General features: G+C 38.7%; 2 protein-coding genes across 2 annotated transcripts; one reads left to right on the plus strand and one right to left on the minus strand.

The window, feature by feature from the left end:
• Window positions 1-458: 458 nt before the first annotated feature.
• LOC125311329 (inorganic pyrophosphatase-like) lies at window positions 459-12,794 on the minus strand. The gene is made up of 11 exons (XM_048269260.1): window positions 12,637-12,794; window positions 11,970-12,034; window positions 11,474-11,527; window positions 4,792-4,911; window positions 4,527-4,613; window positions 4,217-4,343; window positions 3,853-3,980; window positions 3,585-3,670; window positions 1,711-1,786; window positions 861-900; window positions 459-775 (listed from the first exon to the last, which is right to left on the minus strand). The coding sequence occupies exons 1-11, from the start codon at window positions 12,737-12,739 to the stop codon at window positions 747-749; spliced, it is 915 nt and encodes a 304-aa protein (XP_048125217.1). The 5' UTR covers window positions 12,740-12,794; the 3' UTR covers window positions 459-746.
• A 358-nt stretch (window positions 12,795-13,152) lies between these two features.
• eif4ebp2 (eukaryotic translation initiation factor 4E binding protein 2) lies at window positions 13,153-19,777 on the plus strand. The gene is made up of 3 exons (XM_048269261.1): window positions 13,153-13,466; window positions 16,512-16,688; window positions 17,221-19,777. Exons 1-3 carry the CDS (start codon window positions 13,334-13,336, stop codon window positions 17,250-17,252), a joined length of 342 nt encoding a protein of 113 aa, XP_048125218.1. The 5' UTR covers window positions 13,153-13,333; the 3' UTR covers window positions 17,253-19,777.
• The last annotated feature ends 1,065 nt before the right edge of the window (window positions 19,778-20,842 follow it).

Below are 20,842 nucleotides of genomic sequence, written 5' to 3' on the forward strand. Positions count from 1 at the left end.
GAAGAGAGATCAGACAGCATTGCAGCTAGTATGGTTTCATACCACATACAGGTAAACTGCTACACACACACAGAAGTACACAAACACAGAAGCAAACACACACGCACTCTCTTTTACAGTACATACACATTGAATGAGTAGGGGATGGAGACAAATTGACAAACATGATTTATTTATGCAAAGAGACTCTGCAGGACTGAGCAAGGCCATATTGTATTGCTATGCAGTGCATGTAGTTTTCTTTATAGCTATATGTTTTGTTTAATGATTGCACTGTTTTGATGCTTTATGGTTTCATTTTAATCCCATTCAAATAAAAGTAATGTGTTTTGCCTGATCAGTTGTGTTTTCATAAAATATTGGTACACATTTTATAAATTCTGCATGTAAATCAACTTATGAGCAAAAATGTACATTTTAGTGCTGTTGAAGACAAAAAAGGAACTTTAAGTCTTAGATCAAAAGAAAGTCTTTAATAAAGCAATTAAGAGTCTCTTACAGAGTGCCAGCTTGATCCAGAGTGCATTAGCCTATCTGTGCTGGTAAACAGCTTAATTATGCAAGTTAAATAAAATGAAAACTATTATTACATTTTTCAGAATTGGCTAATCTCCTGTCTCTCTTACAGCATATCTAAAGAAATGATATGTTTATCATTCAATGTTCAATTCTATATAGATTCATAAATCTACTTTCAAGTACATCTATTGAACCAATTTGTGTTCCCCCGAAGTGCTCTTCTTCATTTACTTCTTATAGTAAAACCATTTATCAACTGTAATGAGAAACATACAACGTCAGTTCAATCAACAACAAAAAAAACATGAGAAAAATGTGCTTTATATCCACTGTAAATTTACCTGAACATGGAATGGGTTCTTCTTTTCCACAGGGGCAATTCTGCAAGGGAGCAACACAAAACATAATAAGGTACTGATGGGTCAAATGCAGAGAAATCCATCTATCTATCCACCCATCTTCTACCTTTCTACCTACCTACCTACCTACCTGTCCCTTCATACAGGCAGATTACTGACCACTGCACTTCAAATGCCCATTCAACCCCATTTGCTGTAAAATGCACAAAACCTGGAGCAAACCGTGTTGGGGGCAAGCAGGTCCTGAGCTGGAATGAGTAAACCCAACTCCCTCTTACATACTAAATGGCAAACACTAGTATTGATGAGTTTCGGTTTATGTGTACGCCCACCTCCCATATGTGAGATTCAAGAACAGTGTAGGACCATTTCAGTTAAAGGTCATCAATCAGCAATTTAAACGGTTCCCCATGAGCTTGGTCAAATAACCAACCAGTATCTTATCCAACAGCTTTTGGATAAGCACTTACTCAATAAGACATTTTTATCTAAAAACCAACAAGGTACTGACTACCAACAGACTTAACTTACAAACAGTAACAACCGTACAACAGGAATCGATGAAAGCTAACTTTCTAATGTATTTTTACAATATATTTGGTAACATGTTGTATAAGTTATTCTCATATTTTTGCAGGGTTTCAGGCCTGACTGGGCCATCAAAATGAAGGAGGCGGCTTTAAAACTCGCCATCTAGACAAAAAGAACTTAAAATCATGACTTTCCCAGAGGTTAGCCTTTTGGCAGAAGTTAATGTTGTGTGAACGGTCTGTGTCTCTGTGTGTGTGTGTGTGTGTTCTCTCAATAGAAGATAATAGCTAACTGGTCTTACAGCATCAACAACGGCTTGGGCTTCACTGCTGGAGCAACAGTTCGGGCTCCCATCTTCAGAGAAACACGTGTTTTTACTGCAAACAAGAGGGACACAAATAGACTTTCCATTGGATGTTTCTCAGAAACAAATGCGATAACTTTAATAGTCATATTTTACTGAATAAGAATTTTGTTGATATATATATTTTGTTGGAATATTTCAAAGGTGCAGTCAACAATCATATGCGATTTCAAGCCCATACATTTTTTTTTTTTATCACATTCTGCAATCACCTCCTCACAAGTCTCTGTAGGCAGCTTGGAAACAAACAAAGTGGGGGCAGCCCGGAATACTGAACGAAGGGGTGAGCTACCTCTGTGGTGTGTTTTGTTTGGTCCTTAGTTTAAATATAATGTACGCAGTGTTTCCCACAGAATTTAATTCTATTTGTGGTGGTAGGTTTGCAGAATTAACTTCAATGCAGCAGTTTTTAACAAATTAGTGCAGTGTGGTTATGATTCTAACCAGGATTTAAGCACAATTTAGTACAACCAGGAAAATCATTGTGTGGTGGTCAGTGTTGCCACAGTTACCTTGAAAAAGTAATCTGATTACTGATTTCTCCTTTAAAAAGTAACTTAGTAAGTAACTGATTTTAAAAGTAACTAAGTTAGATTACAAATTACTTTATTAGTTACTTTCAGCAGCTGCCGACAACACCCCCACCGCCTCAACATAAAAATGATAACCGGTTTTGGCAATACTCACTATACAGGAAGTGCATTTTAACAGTAATGTCAGCAATGTATAGCAGACATCCCAACCTAACCTACTTAGATACTGAAATTCAGATGTTTGTTCAATAATGTCTAAGTACACCAAATAAGGAAGGCCTATTGATAGAAATTGTTATAGTAAAATATGTAGATTTTTTTTTCCATGTAGCCTTGGCAACTAGCCATCTTGTATAGGCCTGAGTAATATGCAAATGAAATTACACTTGTTAAAACTCACCTCAACAAGTCTTTCATTTAACCCGCCGTGAGCAATGCTAAAGTCGCTGTTACTGTACAAACAGTGCAGTGTGCAAGACTATCATTATGTTTTAATCTTTAATAGACAATTGGGTACACTTTTGTGTATTCTGATGTGAAATGGGTCTTAAATCTTCCTTTTTGAGGGGCACTGACGCTGCCATGACGCTCCTGTTCCTACATACACTGACTGAACTGATTAAGTTTGGGAGAAGAGAGATATAAGCACACTTACACTGAAAACTGTGTTACTAAGTAATGCGTTACTGGCATCACTGGTGGTGGTCAATGTTGATATTGTGGTGGGCCGCCACAAATAAGTCAATGTATCGGAAACACTGATGTACGTATAATGTATGTAACAAAAGTGTCTACTAATAAATTTGAATAGAAACATAAACAAATGCGACTTCCTGCGAAATCGCTGACTGCACTTTTAATCATTAGGACTTCTGCATGATTTTCCAAGAAGAATAGTGTGCTGAAGAATGGTATAATCTGGGCTGTGTGGTACATAAGTCTTTCCATGAGGTCCAAAACAATAAAATATTCTCTCCATTTGACCAAGAGTTTCAGAGACATTTATGTTTTGTACCTTTTGACTAGTCTTTACGTGGCAATGATTTTATGTTCTACTTTCTTGCAAAGGATCTTGGGTCTTTGTTTCAGCTTCTAATAAGAACATTATGTAATATAGTAACTGAGTGGTATATTAAGTTATTTTATGAACATAATATAAAATTGTTCACATTAATGTCTGCAAATTTGTGAATGGTAACACATACTTCCATAAACCAAGATATGTCCAGCTATGATATAAGGCACAATTAAAGTGGTCAAAAATGATTGTCTCCTTACCAGCTTAACCCCCCTGCATTAGTCGGCTGAGAGATGAGATTCTTCCAAAAGGCATGAGTGCTCTTGATTGTCTCAATAGCAAAGTCCTGCAAGTTAGCAATTAACATCACCAAACAGCAAAACATTTTATAATACAGAAAAAAATCAAATGTATCTAATGAATGTACACACACACACACACACACACACACACACACACAGATGAGATTATCCATACACATTTAAGGACCTTTTCTTTACCTTTGTTTGCAGATAAAGAAATACAAACCTTGTCTTTAAAGTCTCCATTGAAAGCAAACTGATTTTCAGGCTTTCCATCGGGCACTTTGTAGCGTCTAAACCAGTCCACTGTATTTTCAAGATAGCCTGGCTTCAGCTTTCGGACATCTTCAATATCTGGCACAAAATAATTGACAAAATAACAAAAATCAACACAAAGATGTGTCATAAGCTTTAGGTAATATAAATACAAATGTTTAAATATTAGGTTTAAATATTAGAAATTCTTTGATGCATTGAAATTGTAGAAGTTGATGGCAAAAACATCAAATAAACATGTAAACAGATCTGATGTACCTCATTCAACATTACTTCATACAGTGGTTTGAAAATGTCACTTGACACTGACTTACTGTTGAAGTCCTTCGCCTCAGGGTCATCAACATTGATTGCTATAACTTTCCAATCAGTTTCCCCTTCATCAATCATTGCCAACACACCCAACACCTTAACTTTGATGACCTCCCCTCTTGAGCATACCTAAAATGTTTGAAGCAATGACATTTTATCCCTAAGAAAGTTGCACGGTAAAATATTCTCTAACAGACTACTGATTAAAACTGGTATATCCCAGGGTTATGTGTGTCAAATTTCTTAACAGTTAAATCAATTAATATTATTACTTACTAGTCTGTTAATGGTAAGAATCTGAGGGTGCATTACCTTGCTGCCAATTTCACAGACATCAATTGGATCATTGTCACCACAACAGCCGGTATCTCCATCTTTGTGCCCTGGGTCTTCCCATGTCTAGTAGTGGGACAAAAAGTAATGAGAAGAGAATGTGAAAATGTGCCATTGATGCATATGGGTGGAGGGTGTGTGTTTGTTCCATGAGCTTATTTTCAAAAATGTTTGCATTTCATGTGCATGGTGCCATCCACAGATTACCCATTCAATTGGACCCCTTTGTTTAGCTCTTCAATACCTGAGGGATGGCTCCATAGTTCCAGATGTATCCTTTGTGAGGGAAAACGTTAGCCACATACCGCAGATTTCCCTTCTTCACATCTTGTTTTATAGGGTTGAGAGGATCTTTGGTGGCAATCTGAGAAGTTAATCAATTTATTTATTTATTTAACCCCAATCTGTATTACAAGATCCAGATAACAAAATCAAGCCATGCTCATTTGACACAGCTTCACAACTACTTTTATTGCAGAAAAAGAAACCATACTAATAATGTCAATCCTTACAAAAACAAAAGGACCTTAAAACAGATGATACAATAAAACAGTTCAGGTTTCCATCTCACCTGCATGGGTAGCAAAAGGTACACACAGTAAAATTCACACCTTGGTCAAGCTTCAGCATTAAATGGATGATAATTATATTATATTCTCAAATCTTATTCATTCGTTCCAATAACTACAGAGAAAAAAAAACAGCTACAAGGTTTTAGCAAAGATGATAATCATTTTTTAAAGCCATTCCTCGAAAGCAGTCCCACGCAGGAACTCTGCAGATGTCAGGCAAGTGCAAGTTTGTCCCCACCAAGCAAAAATAAAGCAGGAAAAACAACAAATCATTACACAAAGTCTTTTTCCCCTAGAAAAGCAAATTAATTTGTTTTTCGTTTTTAACACACCAGTATTAATGTGGACAAGGGATGTAGAGAGTCCTATAGAGATGGGAAACCCCACTGTCACTGTGTGATGTAATCTTTTTATGACTGAAGGATTCATTTATAGAAATGACCATTAGAAAGAGATTACATGCAATTCTGTTCACCTTCAAGCTGGTGCTGTCAAATGTGGTCTTAAAAACAAAGCATCAAAACACTGGATGGATGCTTTTCCATACAAAAACCGGGAGACTGGTCCAAACCGAGGTACGGATGAAGGCTACCATTTAAGATGCTCCATAAGACCTTAAAACAGAGTCAAGGTTCACCTTGAGCCAAAGCACATAGCCAAAACAACAGGCTTCAGGACCAGTCTGAGGGTCCTTCAGTGTTTCAACTAGTCAACTTGGTCTGATGACACCTGAAGATGGTAGTTCAGACACTTCCTTTCCAATGCAACGGAGCTGGAGAGTATCTGCCCCATAGAATAGGGGATTAGATTGGCCTAAGAATACATCAATATCAGGGGTTTTGGGCACTCGTACAAATACCACGTCATGGCAACTTCACATTTAAAAAAGTAAGGTTTCTGGTTATTTTTGGTTCGAAAACAGCTTAATGGTTTTTTCACATTAATTTCACATTATACTCATATTATGTATATTTTCTTTGTAATCACCAGAGTGTATCTGGAAAAAAAAAAAAAAAAAAAAAAAAACATTTCTCAAATGAAGTGTACTTTGATAGTAATTGTCATCTTTAAAGTAAACTTCATCACTGTGGTTCACCAGTTGCACAAAGGAAGCAACAATCTCTTCAGAGCAATAAACGCCACTGGGAAGATCACTGGGGGCCAGTTACCACCACCTCCCGCTGGCTTCACAGACCCGCAGAGATGAATCTCAATTGTTTAACCTCCTGTCCTCAGGAAGGAGGGAAGGAAGCAAGTGAGGACTACCAGAACAATGTTACACCCCCACCCCCAAACCCAGCCACCCCCCCAAGAAGTCAAGCTGCTAAATTCCCAGGCCCTCAGCCCTTCCATACCAGTTTGTCACAATCCACCACACCCTACAGCGCTCTGCATAATCGCAGACAAATAACTCTCAACCTCGTTACCACTACGACAGGCTGCTGCAACAGGATAATACTTTGGACTGAAACTGTTTATTTTGTATCCAGTACTGATAACCGTGTGGTGTAAATGCGTGCTTGCTATTTTTACTTCTAGTATGTATCTTTATTCTTGTAATATTTATGAAACGATTACTGGAGTAACTCAATTAATTCTTTGCCTTTAGGCTTCGTTTAATTCCTATCACTTGTTTCACACTGACTGTTATTACTGACGTACACACCACATTTAGAATTAAATTGGTGCGATGACAGAGCCAAAAAAACGTCCATAAAAGGCATAGAATGTCCAAAGTTTTGTGAAATTTCAAACTTAGGAAAGATGACAAGGTGCAATGTGTCCACTGCAAAGCAGAAGTGGCATACAACAGCAGCACACAGTGTTTCCCATACATTGACTTATTTGTGGTGGCCCACCACAATATCAACATTGACCACCACATAATGATTTTCCAGGTTGTGCTAAATTGTGCTTAAATCTGGTTAGCATCATAACCACACTGCGCTAATTTGTTAAAAACTGTTGCATTCAAGTTAATTCTGCAAACCTACCACCACAAATAGAATTAAATTCTGTGGGAAACACTGAGCACATCAACGATGATTTAACATCTGAGCCAAAAGCATCCAGTTGTCCACACACACACTGTTACGACTCCCTGTGGCCCCCTCAGGTCCTGGCCTATCAGTGCACGGGCAGTGCTGGGCCTGGTTAGGCTAATTACATTATTAGGTGCACCTGTATTGGGTGGGGCTATAAAAGGGGTTCTCTCGCTCGGTAGGCACTTTTTCCTCCTTTCTTGCAGGCACTTTGATAGTCCTCTACTGTGGCACGTTATTCTTTCTCTCTTCTTTATTTATATTTTCCCCCTTTTGCCTTTCACTTACTCATCTTACATGCTGATACTACCATTTCACGCATACACACACTCCTTAACACGCATTTCCCTAGACACTTTAGTGTTAATGTTGCCATCAATATTAATAAATGGTTAAATTTGAAACTGTTGTTGTCTCCCTTTATGTTGCGGTCTGTTCATGAGCTGGCCTTAACAACACACACAGTTAGATTAGGCTCGCTCACCAAATAGGCCTACCCCAGACATAATTATTATAGCCCTGACAAAATAACGGCATTACTTCAAGTGTCAAAAATGCAGTTTTCTGAGTATCAAAACAGCAGTTTGGAGGAAATAATTGCAGTTCTTCTGCAAAAAATGCAGTACTTTGGATGCGAAAAAACGGCATTGTACTGCATAGTAGCCTACTGTACTTTACTGCAGAAATGCAATATTTTGGACATGAAAATACTACTGTACTGCACTGTCCTGTAGTATAAAAGGTCATTTTTTGTAAGGGAGGTTATTTGGTAGTAATGGTAAATGCTGCAGATGCACAAATCTACATAAAACAGATACAGTATATTCATTTACTTTGAAGTGATTAGGGCTAGTTAACAGTATGACATTTGTTGTGCATGTTAAATTTTTTATCCAATTACTCGATGAAATAATCACTAGAATACTCGGTTCCAAAACGAATTGACAACTGCGGCACTATTCATCTTAACAATTACTTCATTCTATCCAGATAACAAAATTCTTATTTCCACATTTTTTCTCCTGTCAGAGAACGTAGTGATAAGTGGACAAACCCTCCATTGGAGTAATACAGTACTACATTTTTCAGGTAGACGGCTTGATGTAAGTAATTACAGCACAGGTAGAGAGCACAGACCTCTGCACTCTTCTCATGTTTTGTCATCTCGCTGCCTTACACTAAAATCGTTTAAATGAATAAATCAATATTCACTCAAAATCCATCATGACAAAGTGAAAACAGGATTTACAAATGTTTGCAAAATCATTCAAAAGGAAAAACTGAAATATCACACTGACAGTGATTGTTTACAATTAATTATCAAATGGACGGTTTATTAGTTATACTACTTCTCAGCGTAATAATGCAATATTTATCAACCACTGGGAACATTCCTTTATTAATTACACCCTCGACCACATTCAATTTACTTGGTCTCCTTCTGGTGCCATAACCTCTTCTGTGTAACACGTTCTCTGTCCAACATTCCGCATTACTGGTTCTACTGGCTCAACTTGGTCCAAGGACTGGACACTTCATTCTTTTATTCTGTACAGTATTTTACTATATTTAATTTTCTTTTTGTATGTTAATAGTAGCTATTTAATTAAGCATCTTTCAGCTCTTAACATGTAATTGTACTAATAAACTCTTATTGTAAAGGTCTCTTGTATCTTGACAGAGTAAGTATTCAGACCCTTTGTTATGCTACTGAACATTTTAGTTCATTAAATTAAATTGATTGGACATGATTTGGAAAGGCACACACATGTTTATACGGTCTCAGAGCTGAAAATAGATCAGAGAAAAAACAAACAATGAGGTCAAAGTAACATCCTGCAAAACTAAAAGACATGATTGTGTTGTTGCACAGAGGAGAAGGCTACAAAACTTGCTGTATCGAAGGTCGCCAAGAGCTCCGTGGTCTCCATAACTGTTCAATGGGAGAAGTTTAGGACTACCCCAGACTTCCTAGTTGCCTACCCAGGCCAATTGAGCAATCGGGGCAAAGGGCTTTAGCAAGAGAGGTGACCTGAAGGACACTGAGCTCAAAAGATCCTGTATAAAGATGGGAGAATTACTGCCACAAACCCCAGGGGCCTTATTCACAAAGAATTTTAAGGCTAAAAGTAGCTCCCTTTAGGAGCAACTCCTAAAAATAATGGGCGTGTCACTCCTAACTTTAGGACTTAAAGGACCTAAAAGTAGCACCTAAGTCTGGGACAGCTTAAAAGAAGTCGAGAGGACTCCTAACTCACTAAGACCTATTCACAAACAGCTTTTTGTGGCATTTCACGTTGCGATGTTTTGAAATGCGTTGCCTATGCGGCAACAGGAGCTTCCAATCGCGAGGGAACAATTTTGCATTCATAAAAGGGATGCAATAACGCCACCAACAACAACCATGTAAATTAAATGTAATGTTTCATTGTGAATCAAATTAAAATGGTCTCCTCTTTGCAAACATAGGCATATGTGACAGATTAATTTAATAATGTTGCAAAGATACTGCATCAGTCCGTAGGCCTATGTTTCATTAAGCTACTACTGTAGGATATTTGTTTTGCCTTACTCTTTATTCATTTAGGCTAGACCTTTTTATTCAGTTATTCATCATCTTCCGTCCTTCGAGCTACTTGTGTAGCGCACGCATTCTCAGACCTGTCACTCATCATCGTAAGGAAGGTGTTTGGAATCATTCCCGCGTTACAATCATCAGCCAATCAAGGTGGTCACTTCAGTCAAGCTTGTGCATGAGTAATGACGTCATCCATAGCAACGAAGACTCACTTAGTTTAGGAGTTTTCATTTTTCCTTACTAAGAGTAGGTCTGAAAGGCTTTGTGAATAACTTTTAAGAGAAAACTCCTAGCTAAAATCTTTCAGTGCGATTTAGGAGTACTCCTAGTGGTAAGATAAAAGGCTTTGTGAATACGGCCCCAGATCAGTTGAGTTTTCAAAGTGGCAAGGCACAGGCCAAAAAAAGTTTCCAAAGAAGCACATGAAGAACTCTTTAGACAGTGAGGGACAAGATTCTCTGGACTGATGAAATCAAGATGGAACTGGTGGCCTGACTTTTTAGAGCCATATCTGTAGAAAACCAGGCACTGTCCATACAATCCCAACAGTGACACATTGTGGTGACAGCATCATGCTACAGGGGTGTTTTTCAGCAGCAGAGACTGAGCAACTGATCAGGATTGAGGAAAAGCTTCACAGAGCAAAGTACAAAAATACCCGGATATAACCTGGCCCAAAGTCTCCATTCCCAAATCTGAAGTGTTTGGGCCAATAAAATCGTTTGGGCAGGCTTTATACAAGGATGGACAGATGAGCAACAGTGCCTAGTCATTCACATCACTTGAGCTTTTGTTTACAAAAGAAAAAGGCTGTTGCTAGAGAAGCTACATGTTTTGCTATAGCATCTCTCGAACAGCCAGAAAACAGCAATTAAGGCATTTGTCTAGAATAATGATGTTATTAGCTGTACTCCCCACAGGATTCAGATATTTCATTGCTTTGATTGGTTAGGTCTATCATCTATCATGTCAGTTGCATGCAGGGGCATTTTCCCCTGTATTGGTTGAAACACGCCGCAAAATCAAAACCCAATGGATTGATACCAGCCAGGCTATGCCAGGTTATTGATGCTGCCCACACCCCCACCCCTCCGTGCCCAACCACATTTTTGTCTTGCCCAACATCCCTGGGTGCAGAAGTGGCTTAGGAACAGCTTGTGTAATGGAGGCGAACTGAGCTAGCGTGTTAGTTGCCCGTGTAAATCCTCACAGCCCTAACCTTAAGAACACTTCTAACCGCTGAGTTGGAAGCCTGGGCTTTTAGCTCAGTGGTTAGAGCGTTCGACTCCCATACCGGTGTGTGTCGAGGTGGCGGGTTCGAGGGCCGTGAGCGGCGGACGAATTACGACCTCTGTTACACTCGAACATCTCAGACCTGCATATTTCTGTCCAACAATGGTCCCCATGCAATCTGACAGAGCTTGAGCAGATCTGCATAGACAAATGGTGGAAAAATCCCAAAAGCAAAGTGTGCAAAAGTTTGTTGCGTCATATCCAAGAAGACTCAAGGCCGTAATCGGTGCCAAAAATGAAGTTACTGAGTAAATGGAATTACTTTTTAAATAAAAAAAATCTAAAATCTCATTTTCCTTTTGCCATGAAGTTGTGTCAGTTGATGAATGCAACTCTTAAGATTATAGAAATCAATGTGACTAATCACCACACCTTGTTCATCACTGATATTAAAGATATGAAATCTTAAAAAAAGGCATATAGTAAGAGAGATACACTTACCTCCATCTTTGCGTTTGTCCATCTAGGTACCTCAATGACTACATGGAAAATATTCTACAGACAAATTGGTGTGGGTTAAGGCCTACAAGTATTCAACACAGCAAACACTTCAAAGAATACAATTACTTTTTGTAGCATAAATGGCCTACGGCTTAATGTTGGTTAAATGGGGGATAGCTACATCACCTCCCTTATAAAGTCTGTGGCTACATTCAATAAGGTAAATATTATTATAAATGTACTAGAGTTGCCTAAAAAATATTGTATTATTATACAAGTACACAATAAATTATATGAGTTATATTTCAATGCTGGGAAGGTTACCACTCCCTATAACATGACCTCTCATCTCAAGATTTCAACATGGCCTTTTGGCAGAAATGGTCAATGTCATTAGAGTGGGAAATTAAGTGATCACTTAAGTGTCCATTTAAAGTAGGGTACTAAAAGATTTGCTGTCAACTTCTTAAAAAGGAAAAGTCCATTGAACCTGTACCTGGCTTTCATCAGCATACAGAGGTATGTCATGGAATGGTGAGATGTACTTCCCATCAGAGTTTTCTATAAGAGAGATAAATTATGTCAAATCTAATCACCTTATGACGTCTCAACATTTGAGCCTCAGGCCTGTAGCCAACACGTAGGCCTTCAGTGATTAGGCTACTCAATATTTTTGGTGGGCTTTAATTTTGACCACTGGAATAACTGCAGAATTGTAAAATGCAGTAGTGTGTGCACAGTACATGGACATCTGCCGTTGCCTTTGCTTCTCGAAAAGAACTTGCTCCTGCAGAAAGTGAAAGTTTAGGTGCAGTTTCCGTTGCGAATCAAGACTGATAACCGTCGACCACTTCCTTCCATGACTCGACAAGGAACACAGGCGTCCACACACAACCCTACACAACACACAACCCTAACCCGGCAGAACTGGTTGGGCAATATCTCAGCATATTGCAGAGAAAACCTGCTGATCATTGAATGGTCAATTAAAGCACACCAAAAAGTATGCCCAAATGCACTATGCGCCCAAATCACTATGGTTATTAACTGATTTGACCATGATTGACACTATAATGAATAACACGTGGAAACTAAACGTTACGGCCCATCAGTAGACTACCCACGAATAAAATCCCGATACACTGTAAAATAATTATACTTACTGAAATACACTCTGTAACTCAGGGTGTTTGGATTTCCTCTCTCTTCGATTGTGAAACTCATGGTGTTAGCGTTATTGCTGTTTTCAGACTCCTGTGTGTGCATCGATTGGTGAACGACGTATGTGTACACGGTGCTGCACTCGGCTTTGAAAGGACCAAAGGCCGCATGCGCAGTTGTGAATTAAGAGGAAGAGGAAGAGGAAGAGGCGTGCTTCAAAGAATAGCCTCTTGCATTATCCCTCATTTTATGATATGATTGTAAATACTTTTATACATTTATGTTAACCCACCACACCGTGGTGTTTATTGTCACAAACTCATTGCCAGCTATCTAAATATATTGCAGGACTGCATTCAGATAATTTACCAATACCACGTTTAACTGCGTGAAATTGTATTTACGACTACACACATTTCAATACATGATGATGATAACGGGTCTATGTTGAAATATAAAAGTAGTTACGCGAAAATGAAGACAGCCTCAGCTAATGACGTAATATCCTCTACACACATGCTTCGCTTCCTGCCTGGTGGAGGGAGGGGACCGTGCTGAAGGCTGGGTTAGCGAGCTGAGCAACAAGGAAGGTTGTTTGGAGAGAAAAGAGAGAGGGGGACGGGTCCGGGATACCACCTTCCCGCAAGATAGCCTAACATCTTTAGTTTGCTATTATTTGTTTTGTGATTGTTTGATGCAATGTCGACCAGTCGTCATCATAGTGAGAGCCGGGCCATCCCGACCAGGACGGTGCTGATCAACGACACAACGCAGCTACCTCATGATTATTGCACCACCCCTGGAGGCACTTTATTTTCCACCACTCCGGGAGGTAATGCAAACATATAGTGCATTTGATATGTCGGAGAACCGGGGAGGGTTAGTTGTCGATTGTTATGCCTACTTAAATTGTCTGTTGGCTCACAACAATGCGGCCTGTGCCTCAGTCTTATCCAACAACAACCCGATCTTCGCGCAAAACAAAAACAAAGCTTTGCTGCGCCGCCTATGCTGTCGGTTTGAAGAACCTGATTGGCCGAGCATCAACGCAGTGATTGAGAAGCATGTTTGTTACATTATTACAGTGAAATTGATACCAGTATGGCATATGTTTTAAGGCCTGTAATTACCACCATTCCTCTCAGAAATTGTGTGTTGATAAATCGCCATGTCTGTGGGCTACACACACAACATGTATGTAAGCCTATGCCTGTCATATAAATTGGCAAAACCGATCGATATTTGCAGGTGACATTTGTAAGCTTTGGCGAAACCAGTTACAGTTAACATTAAAGGCATACTCCAACACAAACTGTGTTGAATGAGCCACTAAACTAAACCAGCAATACCGGATACTGTATTACGTCATTATCTACTCGGCTAGAATGTTTATTCTTTTGTTGCTCTTTCAGCCCTCACAACTTGTATTGTGATACAAGCCTTTGCAATAAAACTGCTCATTTAACAGGCAGCGAGGAACACACATGCTGTCCTTTGCTTTCTCTTCCAGTTATGCTGGTGTGAATAAGCTATGGTGACATCTTAACAAATCAAATCTTGTGTTTCGCAAGCTGATTTGAACTTTGAGCACAGAATCAAACATTGCTTTTAGTTTTTATAGCCTATTGAATGCTGCCTCTCCCCATTTTCTTCCTCCAGTAACTCTGTATCATGTTTGTAGTGGCCTATGTATGTTATGTATGTAGCCTATGCTAGCATGCCTCCCCTGATGTGTAGGCCTACATACTCATCTTTCTACCCAGCTGGCCTCACAGATAGGTGCTATATAAATTAAACTGAATTGCATTAACTTAAGATTAATTTGCACAGATATCAAGTTATCCTGTATTAAAATAGTAGAGTTAGCAGTTGCTATATCATAACAAGCAAATGGTAAAACTAGGCAGCACTGACCCCACCACAATTTTCTAGGGTAGCAACAAGTATGCCTGACAGATGGTAGCTGCTTAGGTGCTACATACATAATAGCTTTGGCTGTGTTAACTTATGGTAGCCTCTGTTAATTGGGGATAGATATTAATATTACTAATCTCTGAATGTTGATGTGATATAAAAACTAGCTAGCCACATGGAGTTATCTAGACCAATCCCTGCACAGAAGTCCTACATTTGATTGGTTAGACATTTTGTCATTTTGCTAAAGAAATAGCACATCCAAGAGGCTATGCATAGCAGTGAACTGCTTGATTGACAATGTTTACCTGAGAGAAAAAGGCAACACAAGCATGTATTTGCACCTCCAGACCGAACCCCTTTGACATTTTAAATCACACCTCAGGCAATCGCCCATTTTGCCTGTGTCACACGTCACCCTTAGATAATAGTCAGATTTTAGAGACAGCCCGATCAGCTTAGTGCACAGATGTCACACCCACAACATTTGAATAGTGGGTGCCCCAACATTAATATCCCAATATGCAGCATAAAAGACAGATACACACAGATATCCACAGACATTTTTATAAGCTTCAGCTTGAAAACCAAACATGATTTATAAATAGTAAGATTCATCATCATCATCATAATCAAGCTCATATTTCCCACAATAGCACAAAAACACACTCACCTTTCATTAGATTGATGTAGTAGGATATTTATATAGTTTTATGTTAGCCCTTAAAGGTGCACTGTAGACAAACATTAAAGGTAAAGGTGGGTGAAACCTAATACATAATTCCTCATTATCAGGGAACAGAAAAATAAAATGGTTGATGATACCTGGCTGACTTGAAGTGGAACGTCCCTTATTGTATAGATCAGCCAAAAGTCATGTAGGCCTACAGCTCAGCCCAGCAGACATCAACATGTAGCCTCATCCTTTTCCATGTGGGGAAACAAAAAAAACGCAACATATGGTTTCTAAGGTTTCCACGTGCACATGGAGCAGTTTTCACACTGCAGTGTCTTCCAGGCATCTTAAAGTAGTGCGGAATCACAACAACTCTGCTAACAACACAATGAACGCGTTCTAGCCGTAGACAGTAAACGTCAGTGTTTCCCATACATTGACTTATTTGTGGCGGTCCACCACAATATCAACATTGACCACCACACAATGATTTTCCAGGTTGTACTAAATTGTGCTTAAATCTGGTTAGCATCATAACCACGCTGTGCTAATTTGTTAAAAACTGTTGTATTCAAGTTAATTTTGCAAACCAACCACCACAAATGGAATTCAATTCTGTGGGAAACACTGAACGTTCTAGCGGGTATCCTGTAAACATGGCGGATGCTGTGATATCGGGGGCGGGGCGCTGTGTCCTGACAACATCTCCTCATTCTCAATAGCTTCACTCTTAGTTTTATGCCCTGGAACTGAGCCCATCTGAAGTGAAGACTGTGGGCCATTTGCATACTTCGTAAGATGAATGGGAATGGTAATTTATCACTCTCTCCAGGCCGGTAGAATACCACCCTGAGAGCCAACGAGGTATACTGTTTCTAGGCAACAGGTATTGGAGACAGAAAATCCTCAAATTGCATTTTGATGGCAGTGTATGAAATCTGTTACTTGAATTCTTCAGAAATAGGTGAAGGCATTCAATTTTGAATCCCCATGTTTGTTGCCAAGTTGATTGTACTGTCCAAGTTGTAATGGAATAACAGCTTTCTCTGAATGTATATGGGTAATTGCTTGAAATTGGTCTGTCATAATGAGGCTCTGTGTGGAGTTTGAATGTCTTGAACACAACATTGTGTCATCGGTGGCACTGACTTGTATGTATTTGTTACAGTGCCTTAAAGTGTAAGGTATTATGAGAGTTTAGTAAAAAAAAGACTACTGGAAATGTTGTATTATGTAAATGGGCACTGAAATGATTTGATTTGGGTTGTATATTGTGTTTTATTGCAGGAACCCGGATCATCTATGATCGGAAGTTTCTGTTGGATAGACGTAACTCCCCTATAGCCCAGACCCCACCAGCACACCTGCCCATCATCCCTGGAGTAACCAGCCAAAATGTCCTTAATGAAAATAAGAAGAATCAAGCTAATAACATTAACAACCGTGACACCAAACCAGGAACAGGTAAGCCTCCACATTTTCCATAAGATCCCTCCAAAAGTGTATTTTTAGTATTTTTCATTTTCTATGTGCTCTTACAACCAAGGTTAGCAGCTGGTAGGAAAGGTGTAGATCCAAACCATTTTGTCTCTGCCAAGTGGCCTTTCAGTTAAAGGTTCTACGTTGTTTGACTGGCAATGCACCTGGCAAGGCGTTGATACTCTTGCACACATACTAATGCTAATTTAGTTACCAGGCAAAATCATTTCGCCAATTTAATGGTCATGACCTCATGCGAACATGGGTGGGCCAGCACACAGAGGAGGACGTTCTCACAACAGTCTCACCATTCCTGTAAAATATTGACTACAAACTGTAATTTGAAGTAAACCTCCACTACGTTCCACCAGATGTTAAAAAGCTCTACTAATTACTGAACCGATTTATGCCTAGTTTTATTTCAATCAAATGTCTTGCATTAGATAAGGAAATATGTCTCGAGTGTCTGTCACAATGTCTTAAATTAGGCCTCAACATCAATGGCCTTGTGTTTCAGGTGAAGATGCTCAGTTTGAGATGGACATCTAAGCAAAGGAGAAACAAGATGATGAAATAAGAAGGATAAACCTGGCGCATGTGTGCCAGTGGCTTGGCTTGTAGAAACCAATATCATAAGGCCTCTCAGCCATCTCCTTTTGCTCTCTCATTAGCTGCTGGTTCTTTATCACCCATGGGGATTACACTTGACTTCAGGTCAGGTTGCTGCAGCCCAGGAAAACTAATGTAGATGTTGCCTTCATCTGGTTAGTTTTCAGGGGCACTGCAGAAAACCTGTTTCATGGCCACAAACTAAAGGAATATGTGACAGAAGTGCCCAGAAGTAACATATTCAAACTGACAAAATCAGTTTTACTATCAGGGTGCATTCTATTGCTAGATAACTCAATCTTTGACTACTCACATTGTCTGTCTAATCCATGAAGAATGAATGAGTTGAGTGGACATTTATGGTACACAGTTATATTTGGATTGCCACATTAACAAATTTGGAAAAAAACTGAAAACCATACCCTAAAAAAAGTATCTATAAGCTCTTTTTTGGAGTCTGTTAGGTGTATTTGGTGAATTTGGGAGATCAGCATTAATCAGCTGTCCCTTGTCTATGAACAACAGCAAATTCATTCCAGGCCTATTATGCCCATTACTTGCTGGTGTGAGTTTGACATCTATTTCTAGGAATATTCAGTTATTCATATTTGATTTAAGATGTTGCACAATGAATCATGTCTATTCCAGCATAAACATCATTCTAAGGGCAATTTTTTCCCCTTATATACATGTGATATGTAACTCCAAACAATTCCACTGTGCACCACCATTCATGCCCTGTAAAAGTCCATGCTGAAATATCTGTAGAACAAAGACACTCAGTCAGCCTTTGCATCTAGTCAGAAGTCTTATTTTTTACAGATTGTTTCATAAATTAACGCCAATGTGACCGAAGTCTCACTAGATGTATGATTTGCCTCTATTTTTGTGAGATAAATTTCAATTATTGTAATTATTGTTATACTTTAATACCATTTTCACACATATACTATCATAAGTGTCAAGGTAAAGTGACCTTTAAATTAATATCTGTGAAATCTGAAGGCTCTTCACGGGTGTTGGATTCAGTAGTTGTGTTTCAGTGAGGCACATGCACTTAAAGTAAATATGAGATTTACAGACTTTACCACACTTATCTGGCATAATGAAAAGTATGTCAGTAAAGCCCAAAAGCCCATTCAAACCCCATTTAAATCAAATTGCTACTTTATATTCAAACTTTAAATACTGGGTCAGAGGTAGGAAAGCACTGAAATGTTGTCAGGTCATCTGTAGAGATTAATGTAATACTAAAAAAACACCAGTCAATTGGCAGTTAAAGATCAGATGAAGAGATGAAACAACACACTCGCACAAGCTTGGTGACCTGACACTCATTAGATTAAATTGATTTTTTGTGAAAAACTTGAATTTTTTCCAACTCTCCTCTATGCATTTTCACCTTTATTACTTCCCATCACCTTTCAGTGTGAAAATCTATGAAATTGGTTCAAATTAAGTTCCTATTTAAATACTGTACTGTAGCCAACAGTCATCTTTTTTAAAAGTAAAAAAAAAAAAATAAAAGAGCATAGGAGGTAAAAGGGAAAGATGACTTTGGTGAGAGAGCCTGTCTCCTGTACAGTGATCAACACATCACCCTCTGTGCTTCATTTAATTTGTTTCTACTTGCTCAATGTTTTCTCTTCTGTGTCTGTGCCCATGCCTTACTTTACTAAGCTTAGAGGCTGTGAATTTCATCTGTTGAGTTATGGCTCCTTTGAATTTATTTCCAGCATTGTTTGTCTCACCTGGATCTTTTCTTCCTCCTTTGAGGCAAAGATCAAGCCACTCTTGTGTCTGTTATCTGAGAAATTATATTTTTGGAGATTAACTTTTCTGTGGCTAAACGTTTTTTTTTCCCTGGCTACACTATGAGAGGTGTAATGGGAAATGATATTTTCGTTGAATGATCAAAGTTGCTTGTAGCTCTTAGCTCTGGTAGCTGTTAAGATTTCTATAAAGGATTTCAGTTATGAGCTATTTGACATTTTGGTCAAAAATTGACAAGCCAAACAATATTCAGATTATGTGTTATTAATCATCTTTAGCCACTGAAGAAAAAACAGCCAGCCATGCCGGTGTAATTCCTCCATTTCAATCAAAATACTATAGATGGAACACCATGTCAAAGCAAAGGGAATCATTTTCTCTCTTATTTTGGTAATTGAATAATCAGATCATGTGTTTTTGTTTCAAATTTCACTGTTCTCAGTGAATACACTATAAATCATTAGCTTTGTGGGTTTTCTGTTTGTTTTTTGGTCAGAAGTATCATTGATGGATTTGAAACATGTTAGTGGCCTGTAAGGTCTGAACGATTTTGTATTATGTCACATATGAGATTGAAAAAAAAAGATTATGTTTTTGTTCAAATCCCTGAATTATCTTTTATTTTTCAATGAAATGCCAATGCCATTGGACACTGTTACAGCAAGATCAATAAAGTTCCTTCATAAAAACTACTATTATGTTTTAAAGTCTTTTTGTAAGGCACTGTTGCCGAGTCATATGGAGATCGGTAATTCTGTATTTCAATAATTCACACTCCACAGCCAGGCAGTGAGGGCATAGTGAGCACAGCAGTTCTGTTCCTTGTCTAGGTTTACGGGGCTCTTTAAGAACTGTTGTGTTCACAATTCTAGCTTTTAGTAACTTCATCCTCCTGTGGTGGTCAGGTCTGTGGGATTGGTTTTCAATGTCAAATGGATCATGGACTTATTTTGTCCAATTAAAGTCCTTGGCCTTGATTCATGTTTTGTTTCTATGATTGTTTATATTGAGTGAAGCCACTCAATGTCTGGTGAGAACCTGGATGTCAGTCTTGTTAATTGTTTATCGATGTGATAAAGTCAGTTTAAGGCAGTGGTTCTTAACTGGTCTGGTCTTGGGACCCACAATTTCACGTCTCATATATCTTTTTAGTATTTAAGCCAACTGATACGGTGAGCTATGTGGTAAGACAAGCGAAGTACCTGTACCTGTTTGGAACATGCGGATGTTTGGCATAAGGGCCTACATTTGCAAAGTCCTCAACTCCTATTGCCTTTCAAAGTAGTATGCTACTCAAACCAATAATGTGGGTCCAGACCTGTTAACACCACAGGGGTTTCAGCTTGAATGAGGATGTACCTATTTGGAGGTTAGTGGCATAATTACATTAGTCACTACCATACTGTAGGTTTTCAAATACAGTTACTGTATATATAATTTAAGATATACTGGGAACTGGTGTGTTTAAAGGTTATTTTCCCCTGAGTTATTTCGGTCCTTTTGAGCTTGGCATATATGAAGGACTTGTGTGAAGAGTGACCGGTTGCTTGGAAACCTGTGGCAACAGGCTGTGTTCACCGGAAAACTGCCTGTAAGCCTAGCTGGAGTACGCAGTCCTTTTGTTACATGAAATAGTCTCTTAGAAAGCAGTTCGAATGATGCCATAAATATCTTGTGAGGTTAATATTTCAGTGTTTGAGTGTTTGTTATGTTGAAGGAGGATTCATGATAGGCAATGATGTACAGGAGAGGGAAGT

Source organism: Alosa alosa, chromosome 18 (genome assembly GCF_017589495.1).
Source record: "Alosa alosa isolate M-15738 ecotype Scorff River chromosome 18, AALO_Geno_1.1, whole genome shotgun sequence".
Classification (NCBI taxonomy): Eukaryota; Metazoa; Chordata; class Actinopteri; order Clupeiformes; family Clupeidae; genus Alosa; species Alosa alosa.

Bases quoted from the DNA above. Each gene is read 5' to 3' on its own strand.
- LOC125311329 (XM_048269260.1), bottom strand. From the start codon at position 12,739: ATGCACACACAGGAGTCTGAAAACAGCAATAACGCTAACACCATGAGT. The intron at 1,787-3,584 runs GTAAGGAGACAA...TCTTGTTTGCAG, and splicing joins AATGCAGGGGGGTTAAGCTG to TAAAAACACGTGTTTCTCTG. The intron at 776-860 runs GTAAATTTACAG...TTCTCATTACAG, and splicing joins AGAACCCATTCCATGTTCAG to TTGATAAATGGTTTTACTAT.
- eif4ebp2 (XM_048269261.1), top strand. From the start codon at position 13,334: ATGTCGACCAGTCGTCATCATAGTGAGAGCCGGGCCATCCCGACCAGG. The intron at 13,467-16,511 runs GTAATGCAAACA...GTTTTATTGCAG, and splicing joins ATTTTCCACCACTCCGGGAG to GAACCCGGATCATCTATGAT. The intron at 16,689-17,220 runs GTAAGCCTCCAC...CTTGTGTTTCAG, and splicing joins TGACACCAAACCAGGAACAG to GTGAAGATGCTCAGTTTGAG.